This window comes from Rousettus aegyptiacus, unplaced genomic scaffold (assembly GCF_014176215.1).
Source record: "Rousettus aegyptiacus isolate mRouAeg1 unplaced genomic scaffold, mRouAeg1.p scaffold_m13_p_9, whole genome shotgun sequence".
Classification (NCBI taxonomy): Eukaryota; Metazoa; Chordata; class Mammalia; order Chiroptera; family Pteropodidae; genus Rousettus; species Rousettus aegyptiacus.
Genome location: NW_023416312.1, coordinates 100,020,226 through 100,045,319, shown reverse-complemented (window position 1 = coordinate 100,045,319; position 25,094 = coordinate 100,020,226). Strand labels below are relative to the sequence as shown.

The following is a 25,094-nucleotide window of genomic DNA, read 5'->3' as shown; positions in this document are numbered from 1 at the left end:
GACACATCGCAGGACGAGCACCGTGCGATGTTTCTGGGAGCCAGGCCTCAGGCTTGAAACCGATTGTCGCTTAATGCCTGACGCCAGGGCTCGTTCACGCAGGAAGGAGCGTGCGCCGCGTACAGAAGTGCGAAGCGCCCTCGGTCTGAAGCCGGGCACGAAGCTCTCTGGACAGTTCGCGCCGGGCGAGCAGAGGACAGCGCGACTGTCGCAGCATTTCCACGAGCCCGTCGCGAAGCGTTTGGGGACAGGGAGGTGATGACGGTGCCACCCCGCAAATGCCGGAGGCGGAGCCGAGAGGAATTAGGCAGGGCCCCGAGGTCCCGCACTGGCGGGATGTCTTTCTGTGCCCCAGGGGATGGAGGGACCCTACGTTTCGAGTGGGCCGCGGGTCTCGTCGATGGCTCAGCGCCGCGCCTCCATCCCGAGGAGTGGCCGCAGGGGCACAGTCACTTAGCCCTGCCCCTGCCCGTGGGTCTCCTTCTCACTTTCTTTAAGATGTTTCTGTCAAACAGCTCCTTCTCCCGCTTACGCACAGGGGGCCCTTTCAGGTACTTCGCTTCCGCCTGCTTGTAATCGAGCCCTTCGAGCGCGGCGATGGAGCAGATGATGGCTTCTGGCAGGAGGACTTCCAGGACGAAGCTCACCTTGTCGTCCCTGGTCAGGGCCAGCTTGTTCTTGTCCACCTCTTTGTAGATTTCCTGTAAGTGTTTCACCACGACTTCCAACTGGTCCTCGTCCTCCAGGTACGTTTCGACGCAGATGACGTACTTCTCCGACTTGCGGAACGACGCCAGCCACCTGGACTCTTTCCTGCCTTTGACGATGTCCAGAAGATGGTGGTCGGCCCCCTTCGTTTTCACGATGAAGTCCACCAGCTTCCGGTTGGCTCGGTCCCGAGCGGCCTTCATCCGGTCGGGGAGAATTTTCTTGTGGGGCCCCTTCCCCAGCAGGGCGCCCTCCTCCTCGGAATCTTCCAGGTCGGCGTAGTTCACCCTCGGGAAGTCGAGGTCCAGGTCGCCCTCCTGGATGGCCTTCCTCACCGGGTAGCTGACGTCGGCGGCGTAGTAGTCCAGGAAGGAGCCCGTGAAAGCGCCGCGACTGAGCCCCTCTCTGTAGTGGGAAATCACGGACAAGCACCACTTCACGCTCTGCTCGTACGCTCTGCCGGCTCGCCGCACCAGCTTCTCCTTCTCTTTGCAGTCCAGGTGCTTCAACCTGCGCAGGGGCACTCGGATGCCTCTCCTCCCACGGGGCATGAAGGCCTCGATCAGCAGCACCCACGCCATCTGCTCCGGGTGGCTGACGCTCTTGACCACCGCCGGCCAAAACGGGTGATTCTGAAATTTAAACCAGACGATCGTTCCTCTTTCGATGGCGCCCGGGCGCTGTGCGGAAGCCAGGCCTCGTGCGCGTCTCGCCCGCTTGGGGCCACGCTTCTTGCTGGACGCCTCGTGGGGAATGTCCTTGAGGTCGGCCGCAGGCTGACTCTCTTGCCTCCTTTTCTTGCCTGCCAGACGGGCTGACAAGCGCCTGAGGCCAGGGGCACTGGAGGCTGGTGCCGCGTCTTGCGAGCCCGGCCCCCCGGCGGTCCCCTCTCCAGGGTCCTCGGTGTTCGCGGAGACGGCAGGGCACTCGGAGGAGACGGCCAGGGTCTCCGTGCGGCTGCCACGCACCTCTCCTTTGGGAGCGCTGGGCACGGTGACGATGAAGCCGGGTGGCTGAGAGGGCAGGACGCCCCCATCGTTAGCACCTGCAGCCTCCCCGTTGACCGTGCACGGCTGCAGCGCAGCTCTGGGGGCGGCCCTCTGTCCCGAGCCCTCTTCCTCACGGCCGTCTGCCGAAAGCGACGGGACGCCGGGGCACGGGCGGAAGCTCTGCGAGGACCTGGCCGGCGTCGCCCCTGGGACCGGAGCGGCGGACGTCTGCGCCTGGGCTTCGTCTCCGTCCGGGGCACCCTCGCTCGCCAAATGCACCAACAGCGGCCCGGGCTTTTCTTTCTTCCTGAGTCTTCTCCGTGACGTCCATCTGCGCTTTCGAGACTTTCTGCGAGATCGCTTTCGCGGTCCCTTCTGAGGCAGCGGAGTGGCCTCTGGGTCGCCCGATGCTCTGGCCTGAGCCAGGTCTGCCCTCGCCTTCAGAATCTGCAGTGCCGCCGTGAGGGCGCTTCTGTAGGCCACTTCCTCTCCCGGCGGGGCCCTCGCCTTGGGCGGGGCCCCGAGCGAGGAGGCAAGGGATTCCATCTGAGCCTCGTTGAGGACCTTTATGGTGCTTCTTTTCACTCTCACTTTTTTAGCTACCGAGAGGATTTCCACTTGCAGAGAGCGTGCCTTTTTCCTCTTATCTTTGGATAAAGTCCTGGATCTGGGCAAAACCTTGGCTGGCCAGCAGCGGCCCCTCCAGTTGCACAGGACGTACTCGGAGTCCATTGTGATTTCACGTGGGAGTCGAGAGGTCCTCAACCGAGCTTCGGGGCTCTGGCCGTGGGACCCGCGGCGGCAGCAGGTCTTCCCGACGCAGGCCTCCGGCGGGCTCTCGTGCCGACGCCCACGAAGGCGTTACAGCTTCGGTGTCCTGTCCTTCTGCACCTGTCCCTCGGCCGCTGGAGCTCCTGTTTTCGCAGACTATGCTGTGGGATACTGGCATACGGAAAAGGAAAAGAAGAGTATCAGAAAGACTCCTTTTCTGGAAGGCGAAGGGAGCGAGAAGTACACGTGGGTCGTTACGGAACAGCCGCGGGGACGTGGAGTACGGCATGGGGAGTGTAGACGGCATCGGGATGGCCGTGTGCGTGGCCGGATGGCTACGCGTCGAGGCGATTACCTTATGAATTGTGCAAACGACTAACCGTTGTGTCGCATACCTGAAACTAACAGAAAATAAAAAGGATAAAAGGAATCACTTAGAAGTGTTTAAATCTTATCAGATTAATTTCAGGTTCACAGCACATCGGTTAGACGCTTTCGTGGTTTATGGAACGACCCCCCTCATTGCCCCGCCTCCTCCCTGGCTCCCCACCTGCCACTACATTGCCGCCGACTGCGTCCCACGTGCCGTCTCCCCATCCCCCTGACCACCCATCAGCTCCGAAAGAAGAATTCCTTTCGTGGAAGTACAGGAACGGTGGTCAGCGAGAACCGATGAGACATGAAACAAAGAAATACAGTGCGTCCGACTGGAGGGGTGAGTGTGGGGAGGGGCAAGACGGAAGCAAAGCGTTTGAGAAAAGAGCACACGGTTACCGGAGGAGGAGGGGGGAAGCCTCTGAACCCCGCTCCAGCCCTACGCGCTACCCCTGCGCGCTGAAGGCACCCGTGTGGGGAGCTGGTGTCATGTCCGGCTCGCATTTGTGGTTTTGGCTTCGCTGGGCCCTTGTGGCCCTCGGCGCTCACCGGAGGGGAATGCTTTCGTGCCTCCCCTCTCGAGTGCAGGTGCCCCCCTGTGCACCCAAGGAAGCCAGAGGGGACGTTGGAGCCACTCACGCCAGGTGCCAGCGCAATGGCGTGTTCAAGAGCGTGAGCTTAGACTGCAAACCTTCGCGAAGATCGTCGCGATGGTCACCGGTCACCGCCTTCACAGGCACTGCTGCGGGCACTGGCCATTGGCTGAGATTTGGACCTCTCGATTCCTCTACGGGGGCTGACACAGTCCCCCCGGCCAGCACCTCATCAGGGTAAAGTAGTGGCCGCAGAGAGCGAGGAGCCAAATAAATCTCAGCGCAACGTGAAGAAATGGTTGCAGGTGCAATGTTTGGGAAAATGGGCAAGTGTCACCGAACTCCAGCTGGATCTCGGGAGCTGTGTCTGTGTGAGCAGGATCTGTCGATCTGCGAACTCCAACTGCTCCTCTGACAGCCCTTTGACCCTGCTCTGTGCCTCCGAAGGGCACCGTCCCTCCAGGGGTCGAACGTGGACACCAGGCCCCACATATCTCTGCTGTCAAGCTGGAAAAGCCAAAAGAGTTAGAAAACCGAGCCCCAGAAGAGGGGAGCGATTCACCCTTTTGCCTTCCCCGGGGCTGGAATGCACGCCGCTCTGAAACAGAAACGGTAGTTAAAGCTCGCTTACCACGCAGCTGTCAGGCGGCTCCTCTCCCTTCTTTCGCAACCGGAAACATTTCCACCTTAAGCTCCTTAGTTCATGCCGCCCCTTCCACTTTCCCAACAGTGCGAACTGCCGCTTTCATGACGGCTCGTGTTTGTCTTGGTCACATGGATTATTTCATAGTAGCAGCGCGCGCCAGCGTGTGTGTGTGTGTGTGTGTGTGTGTCTGTGTGTGTGTGTGTGTGTCTGTGTGGGGGTGTGTGTCTGTGTGGGGGCGTGGGTGTGTGTCTGAGAGATGCAACCTGGGGCCTGTCATGATAGTGTGTTGTTTTGTGCTTCTAAGATAACAGCAAATGGGCTTGCGGAGGACAGAAAATGTGCCAAGAGAGGTACGCAGAACAACACATTCCAGAGGCCCGCTCTCGGCACGGTGGGGAGCGGGCGCCCACCCATTTCCTGTGCGTCCATGGGCACAGGCCTGCACGTACAACCTCAAGTGTATTTCCTCACTCACGAGCATCGTAGATCACCGTTTCATGTGAATGCCTGTTTCGCACACCATTTTCTGTAATCTCTCGATAAGGTGGGATGTCTGAGATTCAAAAACTTACAGTAGGCTGCGAACATTGAGACGTGTGGAATGCGGGAGATGCAACCTTTTCTCAATGACCCTCTTCCCACCCAGAAATGCCCGGTCATAGGTTCTACTTTTCTGTACACAGTGTACAGGAATGCATTATAATTCACTTACAGATTTTAGTGGAGCTCCTTTTGAACTGTAGCTTTCGTGATTCTAACTGTCCCCGAAACATGGATGTCCATAAAAGGATGAGTTGGCAGTTCCCTTTCTTATAAAGGCACACTTTGTAAAACTACTGTTATGAAGAAAATACATTCTTGTCTATTTTTGCACCTGTCTGTTGCCGGATGAATTTGGAATACACTTTCACCCACAGTTTTTTTAAGTTTTAAAGCTTTTAGGATTCCATTGGGATTGAATCCCCTTTGCAGAATGATTGAGTGAGAACCAATAGCTTTGAATACTTTTTTCCTATGTGGTTCACTAGTTTCATAATTTCATGGAGGTCACCCCTACCTGCAGATCTGGGTTCTGTACATGATATTTAAATGGGAAATGTTACAGACCGAAAAATCATGAACCGCCCTCAGCTTTCTCAAAGGCATAAAAACAGTGAGAGCTGTTTCCCGCCTGCACACGCTCAGCCGTGACTCTACCTCACGTCTGCCTTGCGATTACCAAGCTCGGCCTCCCAGCTTTTCCTGAGCAAACGGGCAGCCCCAGCACCTAGTCTCGCTGGAACTCACGCTCTCGTGACATCTACTCAGAGGGGAGAAGAAGTAAGAGCGCTCGAGGGAAGAACAGCACAAGGCCAAAGCTTCTCAGGAGCGCCTTGTTTTAAGACGAGACTGAGTTCTCTCCCGTTCCCTTTGCAAACTCAGGTGTTGCCTCCCCTCCAGGAGGCCCACTTTTTTTTCACAGACGCTCTGGTAACACTCCGTTTCCTGCCAACGGCCACAAGGAGACCTCCAGTGTCCTCTACAACACTGATGAAATCACTCACAGCATTACGGTTGACAGGTAAGGGGCAGCCTCCTCTTTACTGCAGGCGAGACCTGCATCGTGACCAGCATCCCACAGAGAGAATGAGGCCTGTCCCTCAGAACCTTCCGGTTCCCCTGTGTCCCGCACAAGAGGAAAAAGGTGCCCTTGTTCCCAGGACAATTCAGTGCATTGTAGCTCATCACAACAACATTAGACGTTCGCCAGGGGCTTGCTGCCCACGGGGAAGGACCGACCCACCCCGGGCTACACCAACAAGGGCACGTTACGTATTCGACACAGAGACTGATGCAGACCTTCACGTCCTGACTCGGGGAAAATTCAGAGAGAACTCTGACTGTGGACCATTTGCGTACAGGTTACATGCTTGAGGTCCAACGCACACTCACACGGGGAGCGCTGCCTCCCAGTTTACCTTGGGACAGGAGAGACGGCAAAGGCGAGGAAAAAGTGGAGCATGCCAACTGCAAATGTCAGCGTCACGACCGGTTCCATCCGAGAGAGACAGGGAACAGGGATGAAGTGGGTGGTGAGGGCAGACGTTACTTTTGCAATCGCGTTGTAAAATATTACAGGGAGAACACAGTTCCTTGTGCGTATGTGCCGAAAGCTGACCTTACAAGCATTCTAAGGGGATAGGAAACGAAATGCGGGATGTTAGTGAACAGCAGCAGAGCGGGTGTAGCAAAATGGCAAAACAGCACGGCACGGAATGCAATGAGACTCTATTGGAAATGTCTGAGAGGCGTTCGAGGCGTGTTTTATACGACCAAGGGAAATATTCACTAGTAAAATGTACGTACCTCACCGCACGGGACATAGTCGATTACAGCAGTCCAGGCAGAGGCGGGGTGGGGGTGGGGGTTGCAGGATGTGTGAAGGAACAAGAGTCAACGACTGTCCACGCTAAAGAAACATTTCAGGTGGTCTATCTGACGTGCGCAGCCACAGGCATGATTCACACGCACACACACACACATGCACACAAACACGCTCACACAGACATGACAGCACACACAGGGATGGGTCCAACGCCTTTTAGTGAAAGTCCTAGGAACCAAAGTGAAAGACAGGACCTTAAATGCAAAGAGAGGGAAACCCACCTGGCTATTGGGCAGGGTTCGCTTATATTTTAATGAGGGAGAGGGGAGCTCAAGAGAGTGACTTGGAGTCCAGAAAAGGCAAAGAGGGAGCAAAGAGGCACTGAGAAGTGTGCCCTGGGAGGAAGCATGGGCAGCTGCAGTTCTGGAAATAAACACAAGGAGGGAGAAGGTGGTTCCGAGAACTCATGACCTTGGACCAGGAGGCCTCAGAACTTGGGCTGAGACTTCTAAGGAAAGGGGGCTACCTAGCTCCATGAAGTTGCTCAAGGGCGCTGGGGGAGGCACCCATGCATCCCAGTGATGATGGGAAAAGTGATGGGCTCCCACCACAGGGCCAGGATCTGAGGGGACCACCCAAGCCCTTGATCCGGGACCCCGGTCTCTTGGGAAAGAGTTCACCAGTCTGCTGGTGCTGGGCTCTGCTGAAATCACATATCCCTGTCTGTGTTGTGCGAAGGCCCGTTACTGGGGTGGCCCGGAGAGGAGCAGGAACGGAGAGGAAGGGACAGCCAGTTGTCTCACATTGGGACCTCCTGTCGCCCTCCAGAGACCCCACAGGCTGACCCTCGCACGCAGTCAGAAGGTAGAGGAGAAAGGGAGTTGGCAGAGCCCGCTCTCAGCAGCATGTAGGACAGGAGCTGAGAGGCGTGGGGACCTGTCCCTAGGACCTGCTTCTTCTGAAGGCACGTCCGTGGCAAAGAATGCGACGATACATCCTAGAAATGCTGTGTTTTCTCTAGAAACACAAGAACACAAACGCAAAGTGTAACATCAGCACCATTCACTTCCAGACACACAAACAAACAACGCAGAACCTTCTAGAAGAAAGTTTTAGTTATGCTTATATGCTAAAGAAGGAGCCATTTACTGATTCCACTTCAATCTACCTAACTGTGACAGTGGGACATTTGACTTGCAGAGAAGAGCATGCCTCTTAGCTTGTGTGTGTCAGCGACTCGGCGTGGGCACCATAACGTCCCCCGGGTTACACAAAGTTACTTTAGGGCTTCTAATCCTGCCCATTCACCTCTCTGGCCGCCTTCAAATGTTCCTCTCATGTTACACACACGAGAACTTTTTACTATAAGCAGGTGTACATGAGTAAGTTTACATCTCTAAGGGTTTGTGCGACAATCACTGTGCGGCAGAGGTGTACGATGTAAATACTTGGGGACCTCTGCTTTCAAGGACTCAGGTGACAATGCCCTCACGCAACAGGTGTCACCTAGGACCCTGAGGCAGGCTGGGGTATGTGCCAGGTAATCCAGTCAGCTCAGCCCACAACACGAGCAACTGCCCTTCTCTCTGATAAAACGGGAGAGATTCGAGCTTCGAAGGTCTGACCGAAGACCACACCCTGACAACACACACACGCACGCACAAAACTCACATTGACAGCAGACACTGACTAGTCTCGATGTTTCTCCAGTTACTCCCGCTCTCCAGTCTGTAAATATCCTTGTTAAATGTTTCCGCTGGCAGTTAAAAATGGCTTACCCCAGTTGTCATGGAAACCAGAATGTCATCAAAGCGTTCCCCCTGATGTCAGCTTTCTATGGAAAGCAGGAAGTCCTAATACACCCTCAGATGCGGACCATTGATCTGGTTCTGAGTCGATTACACCACCAATCCGATGAGCGAAAGAGTGAACGAATGAATGAATAAATCATTAAATAAATAAAATATCAGAGCCCGTACGCCGTGTCCTCATGGAATAAGCATGGGGAGGGGGCAAGGGAGTTCTCACCAATGGGTATTGGAGGAAATAAAGTAAAAGGATAACAGCTTCTGTCCTACCTTGAGACACGCACGCACGCACCCACATACACACACAACGTACACACACACACACATGCACACGCACACACGCATGAAGACACAGACACTCAGGATCCAGGTCCTGTTAAGGACCTCCTTTCTACCTACCGGTTCACATGAGGCCAGGGACGTTTGTGCGGGCAGGATCCAGGGAGTCTCCGTGGATTCAGGACGACCTGGAGAGAAAATGTGAAAAGATGAAGCGCTTGGATACCAGAGCAAAGCAAACCAGAAACTCAGGTTGTGGCAAGACCAGAGGACCCTGGCGTTCCCTTGGGGCAAATGCGTATTGAGTGGTTGTCAGGAAAGCGTGATTCCCGAGAAGATAGATGGCTCCTTCAAACGGCCCTGTCCTGGGGCGTCGGGAAAGCAGAGATGAGCCTCTCCCGTTGGAAAATTGCTCACTGTGCACTGTTGCCTGCGCTGCCACTTGACACCGTGCTCAGACGCGGGACCCCCACGCTCCGACATGGGTGCAGGGAACGCGCTGCCTCTCTCCTGGCCACTCACAGTTTGGGACACAGCTGCCCTGACATGCAGCTCTTCCTCTTGTCAGTGAGCTCCCGGCGACCCTTCTTTGCTCCGTCCTGGGCGGCGACGTGCTGGAAACAAGTCCTCAGGAGGGGAGGGTGCAGGGCCGAGTTCCAACCTTTTCCTACTTTCATGACGTAAGTACTCCCATCATGGCCGATCGCAAGCCACTGACATGAGGTCGCCGGATGCCGATTTGGCCACCGATGCCCCAGATCAGCTCTCGTGGGGTGCTGGTTCACACAGACCCAGCACAGCCCTGGAACCCACATTCTAGAGCAAGGTCAACCCACCCCACTCCACATACAACCCACAGCAGAAGGGCAAGCTGGACTTTTTGAGAACTGTGCAGAACCTGAATGCGGGCTTTCCACAGGTTCGCAGTGTGGAGGAAAGGGGGCGAAATTCCAGATATCCCGCCCTCACGAACCTATCCAGTGTGGGCGGGGGCAAACAGTGGGGTGCACTCGCGGTCAATATTTTCAAATCAGAAAGGCTTTCGGAAAGATGGATGTGGGATTGAGCCTCAACTCTGCTTCTCCTCAGCTGTGTGACTTTCGCGTCGTACCCTAACATCTCTGTTCCCTCGCCTCCATTTTTGGCAAATCAAATAAGAGTGTCTCTGCTCTCAGAAGGTCGATTAATCGTTAAGAAAGAACACTGGATCTCAGCAGTGCCCGATGGTCTTTCCTGGAACTCTGGCGGGGGGTCCCTGAGAACATGTTGGGGGACCAGTGAGGTCTCCCTTTCCTTACCCAGTCTCAGCGATCCTGACCGCTTGGTTCCGATCCGTGGAAATGACAGGTCGTAAGAGGGGAGATGAAGCAGCAAGTGAGGACGTCCAGCTCTTTCCTATTCAGGCAGACATTAAACAGATTTACACAAATGAAAATCCGTGTCACACTATCAATATACATCCAAATATATATATGTGTACACACACACACACACACACACACACACGCACACGCATGTACACACACACACATTTTTTTGTTTGTTTTCAAATATAGAGTAATGTTTTCATGAAACACATTTATATGTAAGCAATAATCGGTTCAATATTATTTTGAATAAAAGCAAGAAAATTAATTGCTCAGGTTTCCCCAAACAATTAAATAGCTTAGTAGAGGAGTCTACAAAAGTTGTTTAGGTAGTTGTGAAAAAATTATTTTGAATCGGAACTCTCGCATCATAAAAGCAACCATTTTAAAGTGTCCCATTCAGTGGCATTAAGTAAATCGACAGTATTGCGAAGGCATCGCTTCCATTTTCTTACAAAACACGTTCCCAAGCCCTGAAGGAGACCTTACACCCAGCAAGAAGTCAGGCACTCCGCATCCACTACGTTCTCTCTTCAAGGGCGGGCTTTTTCTGGACCCTTTTGTAAAGCGAATCACACATCATGTGGCCTTCGGTGTCGGGCTTTTTTTCACGTAAGATGACAACTTCCAAGTCTGTCCGCCTTGTCACTCTCCTGCTCACGGCTGCATAACACCCACTGGGTGGACAGCCTACACTGTGTTCACCCATTCCTCAGCCTGTGGGCATTTGTGGTGTTTCCACCTTTGGCTGTTTGAATAGTGCTCCTATGGACATGCAAGTTTGTGAGTTTTCGCATGCTTCGCTTCTGTTTTCCTTTGTGGGGTGCACCCCGAGGGGTGGAATTACTGCGCCACGTACTTTCTATATGTTAAAGGTTTTGAGGGGCTACCCAACCCTTTTCAACAGTCACTGTACCATTCAAAAGTCCCACCAACAATGCACAACATGACTTCCCATTCCTCTGCACTGCCAACAACAACCGGGCTTTTCCTTTCTCTAAGTTTCAGAGAAAGACATCCTAGCAGGCGTTACAGCTTTTATTGTGGCTTTGATTTGCGTTTCCCAATGACTGGTGATGCTGAGCATATAATCGTGCGATTATGGGCCACTTGGATATCTTCTCAGGGAAATAATCATTTGGATCATTTACCGATGTTTATGGTGGTTTCTTTGCATCATTTGGTTGGAGTCGTAAGGGCTTTTCTATCTTCTGGGTGCTGGACTCTCACTACACGCATGATTAGCCAATGTTTTCTCCCATTCTGTGGGATACCTTGTTTCCCCTTTGATAGTGTCTTTCAATGCAGACAGACGTTCATTTTGATGAAGGCCATTCATCGGTTTTATATCTGTTACCATGTTCGTCCTGTGACAGGCTGTGGTTGGGGCACAGGATAAACGAACTGACCGATGGAAGAGGCTAGAGAAGCAGAATCGGGGACGCACAGAAACTTGGCAGAGCTGACAGTGGGGAAAGCGTACACCATTCAATGAAGGAGGATGGTCCAATCAGCTTTGAAGAGGAAGAAAAAGCAGTACGATCTCTCCCTGACGGAAAACACAAAAATCCATTCTACGCGAACAAAGACTTAAAAATGCACAGCAACATTTTAAAACAATGCTAAGAAAATATGAGGTGGGGGGAGTAGTTCTATGAACTTTGGTTAACATAATTTTATTTAATATGATCCATGAGACAAGAAAGAAAACGTAGATAAATGAGACTACATCAAAGTTTAAAGCTGTTGCCTTTCCACGGCGAGTAGTCTGCAGCCCACAAGAGGGCCCTCATCAACCACACTGGAACCCTGATCTTGGACCTCAGCCTCCAGAACTGATACTTAGCAGCTAACCCAAGATTTGGATTCCTGCCTAAAGTTGCGCTTGCCGGTATCTTGGAAAGGCATCATACATAGAAGCATGCCCAAGTAAATGCAATTCCCTTGATGACCAGCTACGTGAGGCTGGTTTCGGTCCAGGGCAAAACAGGCACTACCTGCTTACCTGTGAGGAATGCGAAACTGAGCATGGATTAAGTGAGAAGGAAAATTCACAGCCTTCGGCTTCCTAGATGCCGTATCTGTGGCTTTTGAAATTTCTTAAACCTCGGAATTTGCACACACTTAAAATTTCAAGTGTACTTTAAACGAATATACTTATAGTGAAACAAACATTTTGATTCGCTCATTCTATTGAAATGCTTTCTTGGAAGGTTCTTAATTGAATTGAGCATTGTATATTCTTCTACTTTGTAAGAAGATATTGCGAGCTTTCACACTGCAAAAAAAACAATTATGTTGCATTCTTGTTTACAGCATAAATAAAAAAATTTAGTCTTACCCTCCACAAAAGGTTAAAATCGTTGTGCACCAAAGGAAATAATCAACAGGCAGAGAGAACAGGCAACCTATGGAAGAAAATGATTTGAAATAATCTGATAAATGATTAAAATCCTGGACATATAGAGAGCTCCTACAACCTCAGCACCGCCAAAAAAGAAAAAAAGTGGTATATACCTACCATGGTTTATTATTTGCCCTAGTGCCACATGGGTACTAGACTAATCGGGATGGGCGTTACTTCGTAATTTATGTAAATGTCTTACCACTAAGCCGTACACCTGAAATTAATATTAAGTAATATTGAATGTCAACTGTAATTGAAAAAAATTAAAAATGAAAGGAAATTCTGAGACATGCTACGAGATGGATAAATCTTGAAGACATTATGCGCAGTGAAATAGTGGAGAATTAGTGTTTAACGGGAACTGAGATTCCGTTTGGAAAGATGAAAAATTTCCCAAGATGGGTGATCGTACAACAATGGGAGTGTACTCAGTGCCACTGAACTGTACACGTAAAAATGGTTAAGATGATAAAATTTGCATTATGTGTATTTCATTGCCACCAAAAACAAAGGAGAACGCTGTCCTAAAGACTGCCGTCTGGACTATATGGAGGGTTTCCGCCAAACTGCAAGAAAGTCGTCCTTACCCAACCGTAAAAAGGTGATGACATCCACACAAATGAGTAATGAAAAGGGAAATGGCCAATCAGCGCTAACAAAGCCCTACCTTACTAGTGATTGGAGAAGTGCTAAAGAACACGCCCCTTCCCTGCAAAAAAAAAAAAAGTAATTTTGCACTCACTAAAATGGAAACGTCAAGCCATCTGATTGTACCGAGTACTGGTGGGCATATGGGCCAATCAGAAGTCAGAGTGTGGGCGGGGTCCTCAGCTGGAAAGGATTTGGGGTGCTCCCCTAGCCCAGACCTAGAAATCGCACTCCTTGAATCTCTGGGAAACATGCTACACGTAGGCCAGACATTAGGGTGGATACTCCTAACCCCACTGCTTGTAAGGGCTCTAAAGTGGAAAGTATCGACGGAGGCATCCAAGGACAAGAAAATGGAGGAGTGAATTGAGGGGCGGTTCCCCAATGGGATAGGCTGCAGCAGAGGAGAAGATAGCACTGTCGCTATGGCTACATGTGATAAAATAGACAGTTAGCGATACAATGTTGCGCAAATACGGAAGCGGCAGAATAGCACATCGACTGTGATACAATTCGTTGTAATACCCGAACACAAAGAACAGTCAGAAACACTATATTCGGAGACACACACGTACGCGTGTGTGTGCGCGTGTGTGCACGTGTGTGCTCGTGCACGCGCGTTGAAACACCTAGGGAAGGGAAGGGGTGACTTACGCAGAACACTCAGGAAGAAGATGATTCCGCCACAAGGGGAAGGGGTGTGGGGCAAGAAGTTCAGGGGCACATTGACTAGGAATTGGTGAATTCTCTTTCATCAGGAAGATGGAGGCTTGCGCCCCCGTTCCACACTCCCTTGTCCTTTTGTGATTTTGCGGGAAGCTGAGTGTGAAACGTCCTCGAACGCGCGCACTGGAATCCCCCATTCCGGGGGCGGGTGGGGGGGCAGCCTTGGCTCTGCTATTGGTTGGGCGGTCCACGCAGGGGCGTGGTTAGGAGGCGGCCACGCCTCTCGCATGTGCACTGAACCGGCCAATCAGCGACGCTCACGTGTAGCTCGCCGTCAGTCGGTCCTCAGAAGCTTCGAGAATTTCGCGCGGTGTGGAGCTCTCGGAGCACGCGGAGCGGCGGACAGACGTAGGATCCCGGGACGTGGGTTTTAGGGGCAAAATCGGGGTCTCAGTGACACGGGGCTGTGGGGAGATGGGTCTGCGGTGTTGCGTGGCCATCGGGAGTCTCCTCAAATATAAAGGGCTACACTGTGGGGCCGAGGCGGGCCAGCCAGTCTCTGACGCGGCGACCCCTAGGGCTGCGGCGAGGCGGGATTGGGACCCGACGGTGGTTCAGTGTCTGATGTGGCGCCCCCTAGGGCTGCGGCGAGGTGGGACTGGGACCCCCACAGTGGGCCGGCCAGTCTCTGACATGGCGCCCCCTAGGGCTGCGGCGAGGCGGGATTGGGACCCGCGGGCCGACCTGCCGCTCTCTAACATGGCGCCCCCTAGGGTTCCGGCGAGGCTGGATTGGGACCCGCAGGTGGACCTTCCGCTCTCTAACATGGCGCCCCCTAGGGTTCCGGCGAGGTGGGATTGGGTCCCCGAGGTTGGGCCGTTCAGTCTCTAATATGGCGCCCCCTAGGTCTGCAGCGAGGCGGGATTGGGACCCGCGCGGGGACCTGCCGCTCTCTAACATGGCGCTCCCCAGGGTTCCGGCGAGGTGGGAATTGAAACCTGCGGGTCGTTCAGTGTCTGATGTGGGGACCCCTAGGGCTCTGGGGAAGTGGGAATGGGACAGAGGCTGGTTCAGTGTCTGACGTGGCGACCCCGAGGTCTCCGGCGAGATGGGACTGGGACCCCCACGGTGGCCCGGCCAGTCTCTGACATGGCGACCCCGAGAGCTCCGGGGAATTGGAATCGGGCTCCCGATTTGGCTCCCGAGGGCGGCTGGTAGGGCCGGGAGCGGGGATCGGGTCTGAGGGGCCTACCCTGTGCGCAGCACCGTCGGCTTCTGCCCCTTTGGCTCCGCTGTCTGGAGGGGTAGTTCGGCCCCCTGCTGGTCCTTGGTTTCTGAGGACGTGTCGGCGGCCCCGACACGTGACCGTGCGCCACTGACTGGCACCGAACGGCTTGTCCCCTGTTCATACGGAGAGACACTAAACTTTTATTCTGCCTCCGGTCGGCCCTCGTGATCAGCACTTTGTCCCTTGGAGTCCGAGGGGCAGGGATGGACTCTATCCCAACGTTGGGGCGAGAATCCGGCAGAGGGGCCTGACACTGGGGTTTTCAGAACAGGTGGCAGCCCTAGTAACAACCTGGCGGGAGGGGAGGTGTCCGCGTGTGCTGTGAACCCTTCTGGTCCCAGAAGTGGCACGTGGACACTTGCACACTGTGGTCTGCGCGGAGGGCCCTTGCCCGTCATGGCGGGCTGACCATGTCCCCGTTCCTTTAACATGTGTCGGCGCTCACAAGGTGCTGGGGTGCTGTCTCTACTTTTTGGGTCACGTAGGGATGATGTCGTCTGGGAGGAAGAATTTGCCGAGAATGTCAGAGGCCACGATGAAGGATCAGGATGTGGATCCCTATGACTTTTTGGCACAAGAGAGATTGGAGATGAGCGGAAGCCAGGATCTTTTTGAAGGTACCATCTCTCTGACACCTTTGCAGATACAGTGCCTGGGGGCAGGGAACAAGTGCAATGACCGCATCCCTAAGGTCCCTGCTCTGATCCCTCCACATTGTAAACTGTAAAATCCACATGTGTGAAAAGTAGTGTTATGTTCTGGAGGTTGCCCATTTGAGCTTCCTACCCCCACCCGTGATGTCTGAAGCTGACACAGCGGGTCTTCTGGCCACTGGCAGTCCTTCTGGCTAAATATCTGATGTGTGCTAAAGGGGCTGTCATTGACATTAACCCTGAAAAGCTTGCAACACCCTCTTTGTAGCATGATCTTGGTCCCTGACCTATTTCTATCTGACCTGCTCTTAGATGAGTGCTTTCATACATCTGCCTTAAAATCTTTTGTTGGCAAAAGGCTAAAACACTCCATAGTGAGATTTCTCTGGTAACTACTACAGGTACCATAGTTCATTGAGAAATATTTTTTTATTCTTATTTCCATGCAGGAAACAATTCAGTACCTGATAACAATGCGGGAGAATCTCCTTCAGGACAAAGTCCTTCAGGAATAAATTCGAACGAACTGGGGTAATATGTTCGCAGTCATTTTTGTTTGCTGGGTAAGGTACTTTAAGAAAAATAAAGGTCTATTCAGGTAACAAGTATTGTATGTAAAACACACAGCAAGGCATTTTACCTCCAAAATGAGCATGGTATTTGCATACTCTATTAAAAACTCATTGTAATTTTTTTACAGGAGTGAATTACAGAATATGTTGGCTGGAATTGAAGGTATGATTGGAAGATGTTGTAGTGAAAGTAAATTGTTTTAAACCATATTATCATTAATCAGTGGGCTTGTTCTCAGATACAGGACTTTTTCATAAGCATTTAGTGAGGTTTGGCTTCATAGATTTCCTTAGTTTCCCTTGTTATGGTGGATGTGGAGAGAATGGTGCTACCAGTGTGAGGTAAGAGCGATGCTTTTATTTTAAACACGGGGACGTTGGAGGGGCTGTGCCATATTAGAAGAACTTGCACAAAGCAATCTCGGTTCCACTTGGTGTCGCAGAATAAGTGATATGTCAGTTTTCAGTATCAATTTAAATTTTCTCAGTGTAGCGATTTTCTCTGCCTCTCCTAATTTCTTCGTTGCAGCTCAAATTGAAGCCTGTACAATAAGTCTTTATTGTTATACTTACATGAATATAGAGACAACTTTGCTAGCATGCTAGCGATGTAGGATCAGAACCCAAAACCTAAAAGTTTGAAATTGTTCTGTCAGTTATCAGTTACATCAGCTGGGTTCTAGGACAAGACTCTCAGCAAAGAATTGGGGCCAATTTTTGGGTCCTCTGTGCATCATTCGTGCAAACAGGTGTTTTTGGAAGCTTTGCTCTGTTTGGTGGTGGTAAGATGCTCGTTTTCTGAGCTGTCTCGAAAATTGATCATTATGCACAGTAATGGGGCCATATAAAATATTTGTGTAATTGTGCAGCTCTCTTTTTATTAGTGAAAATCATTATTCATGGTGCATCCATACCATAAAATCGTGTTCTTATTAAAGCATTATTTAATGTATTAAAATTTTTACACAACAGTACATTTTTTACGCGAATTACAGAAAACCTTTATGAAGGTGTTTGGGATGTGTTCTTGAATAACTTCTTGATTTTTTTAATCTATGCAGGGTCTTTCCTTTTTAGTCAAATATATTTAAATTCTGAGAATTTTAAAATAACTTTTCTTGTATGAAAAATGATTTTGATCTTTTTGGAAACTTTTTAAATGGAGTAAATTCATGCGTTCTATATAATGAGATCTAACAATATTCATCTAACTGTGTCCTTTGAGTTAGAGGATATGTTATAAACTTACCAAATATTCAGCTTTATATGTGTTTTCTTATGAGGAATTTAAAGAATGTCTTTGAGACCCTTTTTGTACATTTTTGGAAAAGTTTGTCTCAGTTTTTTTTCAATCTAATTAACTCATGGTAGTGAGTTATAAAATTTAGAATTAAGGTATTGGTAACTAAAAGTTTGCACAGTCACCATAAAAAATCAAATGATCTTAGATTTTTATAGATGATACTTATTATTTAATGTTAATTGACTTTCCTCTAATGCTGACCAAACATTACTCATACTGACATGAACAAGCAGGAAAAAATAATTTTATCATTAAATGTTAATAAATATGTATGTTTAACATAGGTGATATGAGAAAGGTTCTTCAGGCAAAGAGAAAAAGATTCATAACAAATACCAATGCTTCCCTCGAAGTCATTAACCAAAAACTTATAGGTTCCAGGAAAAAACATCAGGAGAAAAGGTAAGGGAAAAATGGTAAAGTTGTTCGTTTTTTTTTCAGAGACAGAATCTTTATATCTTTTTTAGTATGCGTGGGTACATATTTTTTAAGCATAATACCACTATTTTTTATTTATTGAGGTCTCTATTGAAAAATGTTTTTGGCTTCATTTTTCTCAAACAAAAAAAAATTCCATTCTTATAACCTCACATCTTCATTGAATAGAGATGGATTATCTAAAGGTCAATAAAGAGTACCAGGTTCCCCTTTCAATTTACAGTTGTATTTTCTTTCTATTCAAGAGATCTATATGTCTTCATTCTAGGAATATGTTAACTGAATAAAAATAAATTATTGTGCTATTTAGTTGTGTTCAATTAAGTAGAAAACAGTTAATCTTATATTGTAAATAATTTTTAAATTAACCTCAAGTGGATTTACTCTTCACGTGTACAAAATTTTTATATTGCCAAAGTGGGTAAAAAGTGAAATGTTCCACTTTGGAAATGTTATATGATAAATGAATATACTTTTTCTAAAGGTTCTATGTATCACAGCACAGCCTATATGTTTTTTTATTAAGAAAAAACTGTGAAAACCCATTGTAGATAACATGCACTTTTCTGGGAAATTTATAATACAGCTCTTCCTTAGTTTTCAAGTGCTAAGGCATGTGAGATATCTTCTCTCTTAGCCAAGTATCAAAAAATTATCTTGGGATGACAGTAAATTATGCATTTCATTTTTCTGTTTCCTATCAGGAGATTTCAGCTTCTCTTCCTCTCTTGTTCCTTTATCATATAAGTTATGTCAAACCAATGTTGTTTTGAATTTATTTTTTTTCATGCTCATTATGTTTTACAGGCTGAAACATTATCATAAATATTCTCAGCAGTTTACGACTTTGTTTCAAGAGTGGGATGCAGATGTGCAGAAAGCCAAGGCACAAGAAGAAAGACTGGCTGTGAGTATCAGGCTTCACTTGATAATTACTTTATTGTAGCAAGTCTCAAGTAGGAATGGAGAAGCTGGCCATGTGTTAGACCTATAGACCTGTGCCAGAGTCGCATTGCCATTGCTGGCCTTGTGGTTGTGCCTTGGTCACAGAAAATCAGAGTTACAGGCACACACCCACCTCGTAAAAGTCCTTGATCTTTGTTTTCCCTCTTGCAGTTCCAAGTAACACAATATTTAAAGTACAGAAGAGAGACATTTTGCTTTATCTAAGGAAGGGAGGTTAGCTCCAGGAACAGCTGGATGGGGCTGGGAAAAGGTTGTTCAGGCAATGGCATCTGGGCCGTGTCTTCATCTCCTTTTAGGCTCTCAACATGGGGTCAGAATCTAGGCTTCCAATGCTAGAGTCACCACCAGGTTAATAGTCCCTGTGGACTGACACAATCTTTCTCAGTAAAGACAATCTTTGTCAGTATTCTTTGACAGAATAGTTCTCTGGAGTAATATCACTCATCTGGTTGGGATCATTTGCTCATTCCCAAACCAGTTGTGGTAGTCAGCGCATGGTTCACTCTTAATGTACTGAACCAATCATATTCAAGGAGGAAGGATGGTGGAGAAGGTGTTACTTTTTGAGGGCAGAGGAGAAAGCATGGAATTGTTTCTTGAGAAGAGGCCAGTGAGTGGACTAGGGAAATATCATTGCCAAGTATCATTATGGGCCCAGCTTAGATTAATGTCAGTGATTATGAATCCATCATGAGTCGAGTCTGCGATGCTACGGCAGAGCAGCTGGAGGGTTGGATTCTTCAGGGTCGAGTGCACACACGTGTATGAATGGAGTGAGAAGGGGGCGAGGTATATATGCAACAGTGTAGGTATTACAGTCAACCATGGAATTAAGCTGGGAGGGAGGAAAGTGAAGACCTGGGATGGAATAAGGGACAGTGATGTTAGGCGGATGTTAGGCCTTGATAGAGTATTTAGCTGTAGTATGAAGGAACGTGAACTACAAACATAGGAGGTACAGGATGAATGTTGGGGAAAATGGAGAAACAGCATCTAATACCGTGTTCAAGACCTTAGGCTCTGGAACCATAATCTTTGGGTTCAAGACTTATTAATAGTTGTGGAGCATGTGCAGATTATGTATCTCTGTGTCTCAGGGTCCTCATCTAAGGAGACATAATAAGAGTGCCCACATCATAGGTTTATTGTGAAAATAAACAAGGTCCTCTATACTAAGTTCGTTTAAAATCTTTCAGGGCAAGACCTGACATACAGTCTGCCCTTCTTACTACATATGTGTCACAGTTTTGGGGCATGACAGAATCTTGGATGCAGACATGTCAGTAAATGGCTAAACTAGAGGAGAAGACAAAATTGCTTCCGAAGACTAGGTCGAATAAGTCAAAGAACCTGCATTATTGGAAAATTCATCTATGTGGATGTCGAATGGACAATAATTATTACATGTTTTGAATACTGTTAGGAAAGAATTTTTACTATTTAGTTACTAAGTCAGTTTATCACAGTATTTACTTATTTTTGCTAATGAGATGATTGTAGGGGTCATCTGTGGATTTCAAAACTACCAAGAATTAAGTAACTTATTTTGGATATGGGGAAAGTAATGGAAATTTTCTATCTTAGTGGCAACTAGAAACATCTCAGCTTTGTTATAAAAGTTAATGCAGATAATGGTAAAACTATTGATTTAAAAATAATCTTTAACAATGTTGAATTATTTTTTGCTAAATATAAATCAACTACATTTAATCTAGATTTTTTCTTTTATACTTGTAGATTTTGTTTCAGGAGCAACGAAAGATTTTTCAACAAGCTAGACTTGCTCAGATCCAGAAACTGAAAAAAATGAAAACTTTGTATGACGAGTTTTTAAAGGTCTGTTTTATTTCATAATATAATACATTCTTATAAAATAATGTCACTTTTGAAGTAGAAATAAAATTGTTTCATACTTTAATGAAACAGTAGTTTGGTTATACATTTTAAATTTTTAACTGTTTTCCATTTGGACTTATTGTTCCTAGCTTAAGATTAGTGCTAAATTTATTTTCAGGAGAGATTGAGTGTTGCGATATTATTAAAATAAGAAATAGTATATAGGGGCTATTACTCAGAAGTAGATATTTGTAATTAAAATTGATATTTTAATTATAATTTTGTATTCAACAATCAGTTTTTAGGAGAATAGCACGAAAAGTCTATGATTAGGTTCTTTTATTTCTGTTGTATTCCTGGTTCATTTAAGATAGGAAGTAGGAATTGTAATATTCAAGATTTCTTTCATTGTCAAATATATGAGTGTTCTATGGAACATTTGCTGCTAGAATTACTAGTGACTTAAAGTGGGTTTACATGCCAGCTTACAATTATAAGAGAAGGCCAGGTTCATGACAGTATGAGAAAGCCACAGGAGGGCAAGATGCTTATGAATTGAGAACCCCATTCTTCCTTTAGCAAATTGTCTTCATGACATCGTCCTCTGCTTCATACAGATGCACACTTGTGTAGGAGGTGATGGAATCCTGGATATATCGCTTTTTTTGGATGGGATATTCTTTTCATCTTATTTAAAATACATGTTACTGTATATGTTAAGTACATGTCAAACACATGTCACTCTTCTAAGCTAATTGAGATGGGTTAAGTAGTAAGAGTCTAAAAATGAATATTCTTTTAAAAACTGCAGAATTATATGTATGAAAAATTTATATATGAATATATGAAAAATTATTCATATATATATATGTATATATGTCATTTTATCAGTGATTCCAGGTAGACAGCACATTGTTGTAATGGTCCCTGGGAGCCAGTTTTTTCATTGAGGTATAGATTTCATAAAGTACTGAGGGAGATTTGTCCTAAAGTTTATTACTCCATGTCAGCACTTAGAGTAGGAGCTTCAGTATTGTCTTTGACTCCTCCAGACTCTCTTCCTCTTCCTATCCAGTTATTTCTGGGCTCTGCAACTGTACTTTATTTTCTTTCTTTGAATTCTTGCTGCTGCTCCCCTCGTTCAGGACCTCACCATCCCGTGCTCGTACTATGACAGTTTGACCTGTTTCTGTCTTCTCCAATCCATCCTTTACAGTCTGCAATATCATCTTCCAAAACGTATACCTTCCCTCCTGAAAACACGTCCTTAGCTTCCCATTTTAAGAGCTCAGGTTTTCAACATCTGCCCCATAACGAGGCTCCCTTTGTAGCTTCAGACTTGTATTCTTTCTCTCCTGCCACCCCTCCAGATGAGTTGCTTTCTCTGAACTAACTCGCCATTACTTCCTTTACTTATGCTCTTCCCTTAGAGCACTTTTCATTTCTTCTTTCCTTTCCTTATTGAAATCTTATTCTTAGGCCATCTAAATAATTATCAGTCTTATTTTGCACTACACAGCTACAGCAAGATGTGCTTCCTTAATTGTATAAAAACAAGAACAATTATAATTTTGGTGCTATTTTTATTTAGGTTTTGTATTCATTTTTAACTTCCTCCACAGCACTTAATAGAGTACTTTTTATATAGGATGCGCTAGATGACCACTTGTTGAACGAAGAGTAAAAATTTACAACATAAATTTGTTTTCCATAACTTTAAGAAGTTATATTACAGATCATTTTATTCCCTCCAATGGAATCATGTTACCTTGATTAATAGTCACTACAAGCACATTGTCACCTGATGTTTAAAGCTTATTCGAGAGTTTTTAAATTATGGTATTTCATGATACGGGACTGTCAGTCTTTTCCTGTTTTTGCTCCACCTTGACTTCAGCTATTCATTACCTCATCATTTCCAGTAAAGTGTACTACTGTCGCACTTGTCCCAAAATAATATTTGACTCATCTACGAAGTTTAAAATTTGTCTTAAGTGGTAATTTTGATCTACATACGTTCGTTATAATCTTAATATTTAAATAAATAATGAGCACCTGTGAATATTAAGTGTCGTTTCTTTTGAAATTTAATTGTACAAGTTTGGAATGTGATGGTTTATAACTAAGCTTGGCTTTTTGTTTTAGAGTATGGAAGACTTGGAGAAGAGCCATGAATATTTTCTTACCAACGAAGAAAGTGAATTTAAACAAGAATTGGCCTCTATGCATAAAAAAATTATGTTGGATGCTGTAAGTAGTGTATACTTAATATTAAGAACTAATGAGGGATGTGAGCACCGGGGTATTTTGTTTGTCAAAATGTACACAATAGTTACCTAAATAATATTGTCTTTCCTGAAACAGCAACAGCAAGAGCTGGCGGTTGTGAAAAAGTCTCTTGAATCCCTGTTATTCTAACTGAAGAAAGAACACGAACCTAAGTTATATGATACAGATGCAACAGGAACTACGCAAAGCACATTACAGTATAACAATTTCTAGTTGAAATAGCGTGTATTATTTACTATTATTTACATTACAGTATAACAATTTCTAGTTGAAATAGCACATATTATTTACCATTATTTACATTATAGTATGACAATTTCTAGTTGAAATAGCACATATTATTTACCATTTGCTTATCTAAGTGCAAGAATCCTTTTCTGTTAACCACCAAGTGAATTAAACAGTTATGTGGGTAGAAGCAACCCCACAGGCATGTGTATCAAGCTTTCGACCCTTTGGTAGCAATGGAGACTTTTTCTTTCTGACACTGTCAATTAACTTTTAGCAATAAATTGACTTAATTTTATGTTTTGTACCTGGCAAATCTTTGTCAGTTCGCAAGGGTCAAGTGCACAAGTATGGAATGTTTCATTGTTGTTCTTTATGGAAAAAAATAAAGACTATAGAATCTGTTTTGTATGTGTACCCTTTTGTGTTTTCATTAGGTTACAGGGCCAATTCCAATTAAAACAAGACTTTAAAAGCAGATCTATTCTAGGGCCTTATGAAAGTTATTAAAAGCCACTTGGCTTTGCCTTCTTGAATGAATTAAACTGGTTAATAGCATTAAAGCAAGTGAAGAAGACATAAATATCAGTGCACAGACATGGGTTTGTGACTGTCATTTCCACAAAGACATCAAAATATCATTTAATTGGTGTCGGTTCACTCTTGAATGCATCTCCCCTTAACATTGATTAAAAGTGTTCCCTTAGCATATACATATATTTAATTACTTACAGTTTATATATTTTACTCCTGTTTTTAGAGATAAATTACCTAGAAAGTTTGTATTTCCAAGCTAATACTCAGAAAATATATGGATATTCCATTATATAGTTACCTAAAAACTTGAATAATTAATTTTATACCTTTCCTTTTATATTTCCAAGTCTTCATTTGAAAACATTTGATTTAGTAAATATGAAATTGTTTCAGAATATATTTTAAATAGGTCAGTTAAACTTGTTTCAGTTATTGAAATTGCTTTTAATATGTCATGAAAAAATCCATTTGGAAGGTAGGAGTGACATTATCTTTTTTCCCTGCATGTTTTAAATTTTTATTGCCCCTAAACAAGACCCTTCTCTTCCTTTTAAGGTTTTTCGAGCTTGTATAAAGAAGTACACACATTACTTTTTCTAACTGGAGTGAGTTCTGCACCATTATTCAATATTTTATATTAATTGGACAGTTTAATTCTTATATTTTGCATTTTAAAGGATTTTCTTTTTAAGCCAAAGCATACATTGGTGTATAAATCTGAAGTACTATTGAAAACTTGGAAAAAGGTCCTTATTTAAGTTCGTAGTCACAGAGGGAAAGTAAGTACTCCAAAAGTTTTCATGAGAGTTCTAGTAGTTATACTGAGCAATCTAAATAATTTTATGAGTGTACACAGACAAGAATCAGGACATAATGCATTTGGTGATCAAACTGTTGATATTTATTTTCTTTCCTCGCCACCTCAAACAGGTGAATGTGTGCTTGAGGTTACTCCCTGATATTGTAAAGAAAAGATTTTTTTACCATTTTGTGGAATGTCTTATTTTCTAACATTTCAACTGTGTTTTAGCTACTGTTTTATTTTGCATAAATAGTAATGTTTAATGTCAGCTTTTTTGTAACAGTAATTTTTAAATTCAGAATATCAAGGAACAAGTTCCCCTAAAGCAAATGTAAAGATTCATTTTTCTCCAAAACTGGTCAGATAGCTTTACAAAGTACAAGTTGTAGAAAATCCCACTTTGCCTGTTAAATATTTTTTTACAATTCAATGAATTTTTCTTTCCAATTATAGTTTGCATACAATAATATATTAGTTTCAGTTATATAGTATAGTGATTAGAAATCTATATAACTCACAAAGTGGTCACCCCACTAAATCAATTACCCCTCTTCCCCCTT

General features: G+C 46.0%; 2 protein-coding genes across 3 annotated transcripts; one reads left to right on the top strand and one right to left on the bottom strand.

The window, feature by feature from the left end:
* Positions 1-449: 449 nt before the first annotated feature.
* On the bottom strand, positions 450-13,763 carry LOC107504106 (PWWP domain-containing DNA repair factor 3B-like). Of its 2 annotated transcripts, XM_036227044.1 has the most exons (5): positions 13,611-13,763; positions 12,243-12,309; positions 9,833-9,929; positions 8,655-8,722; positions 450-2,639 (listed from the first exon to the last, which is right to left on the bottom strand). In XM_036227044.1, exon 5 carries the CDS (start codon positions 2,427-2,429, stop codon positions 450-452), a length of 1,980 nt encoding a protein of 659 aa, XP_036082937.1. In that variant the 5' UTR covers positions 2,430-2,639; positions 8,655-8,722; positions 9,833-9,929; positions 12,243-12,309; positions 13,611-13,763. The 2 variants fall into 2 exon arrangements, with proteins under 2 accessions (XP_036082937.1, XP_036082938.1); XM_036227045.1 differs by lacking the exons at positions 12,243-12,309; positions 13,611-13,763 and adding an exon at positions 10,391-10,542.
* An 899-nt stretch (positions 13,764-14,662) lies between these two features.
* On the top strand, positions 14,663-23,617 carry LOC107509436 (synaptonemal complex protein 3). The gene is made up of 8 exons (XM_036227061.1): positions 14,663-15,527; positions 16,013-16,094; positions 16,264-16,298; positions 17,723-17,840; positions 18,684-18,783; positions 20,580-20,678; positions 22,824-22,928; positions 23,043-23,617. The coding sequence occupies exons 1-8, from the start codon at positions 15,398-15,400 to the stop codon at positions 23,094-23,096; spliced, it is 723 nt and encodes a 240-aa protein (XP_036082954.1). The 5' UTR covers positions 14,663-15,397; the 3' UTR covers positions 23,097-23,617.
* Positions 23,618-25,094: the final 1,477 nt, after the last annotated feature.

Coding starts and splice junctions, on each gene's coding strand:
- LOC107504106 (XM_036227044.1), bottom strand. CDS start 2,429: ATGGACTCCGAGTACGTCCTGTGCAACTGGAGGGGCCGCTGCTGGCCA.
- LOC107509436 (XM_036227061.1), top strand. CDS start 15,398: ATGATGTCGTCTGGGAGGAAGAATTTGCCGAGAATGTCAGAGGCCACG. Junction 16,095..16,263: donor ATAAATTCGAACGAACTGGG/GTAATATGTTCG, acceptor ATTTTTTTACAG/GAGTGAATTACAGAATATGT. Junction 20,679..22,823: donor TGTATGACGAGTTTTTAAAG/GTCTGTTTTATT, acceptor TTTTTGTTTTAG/AGTATGGAAGACTTGGAGAA.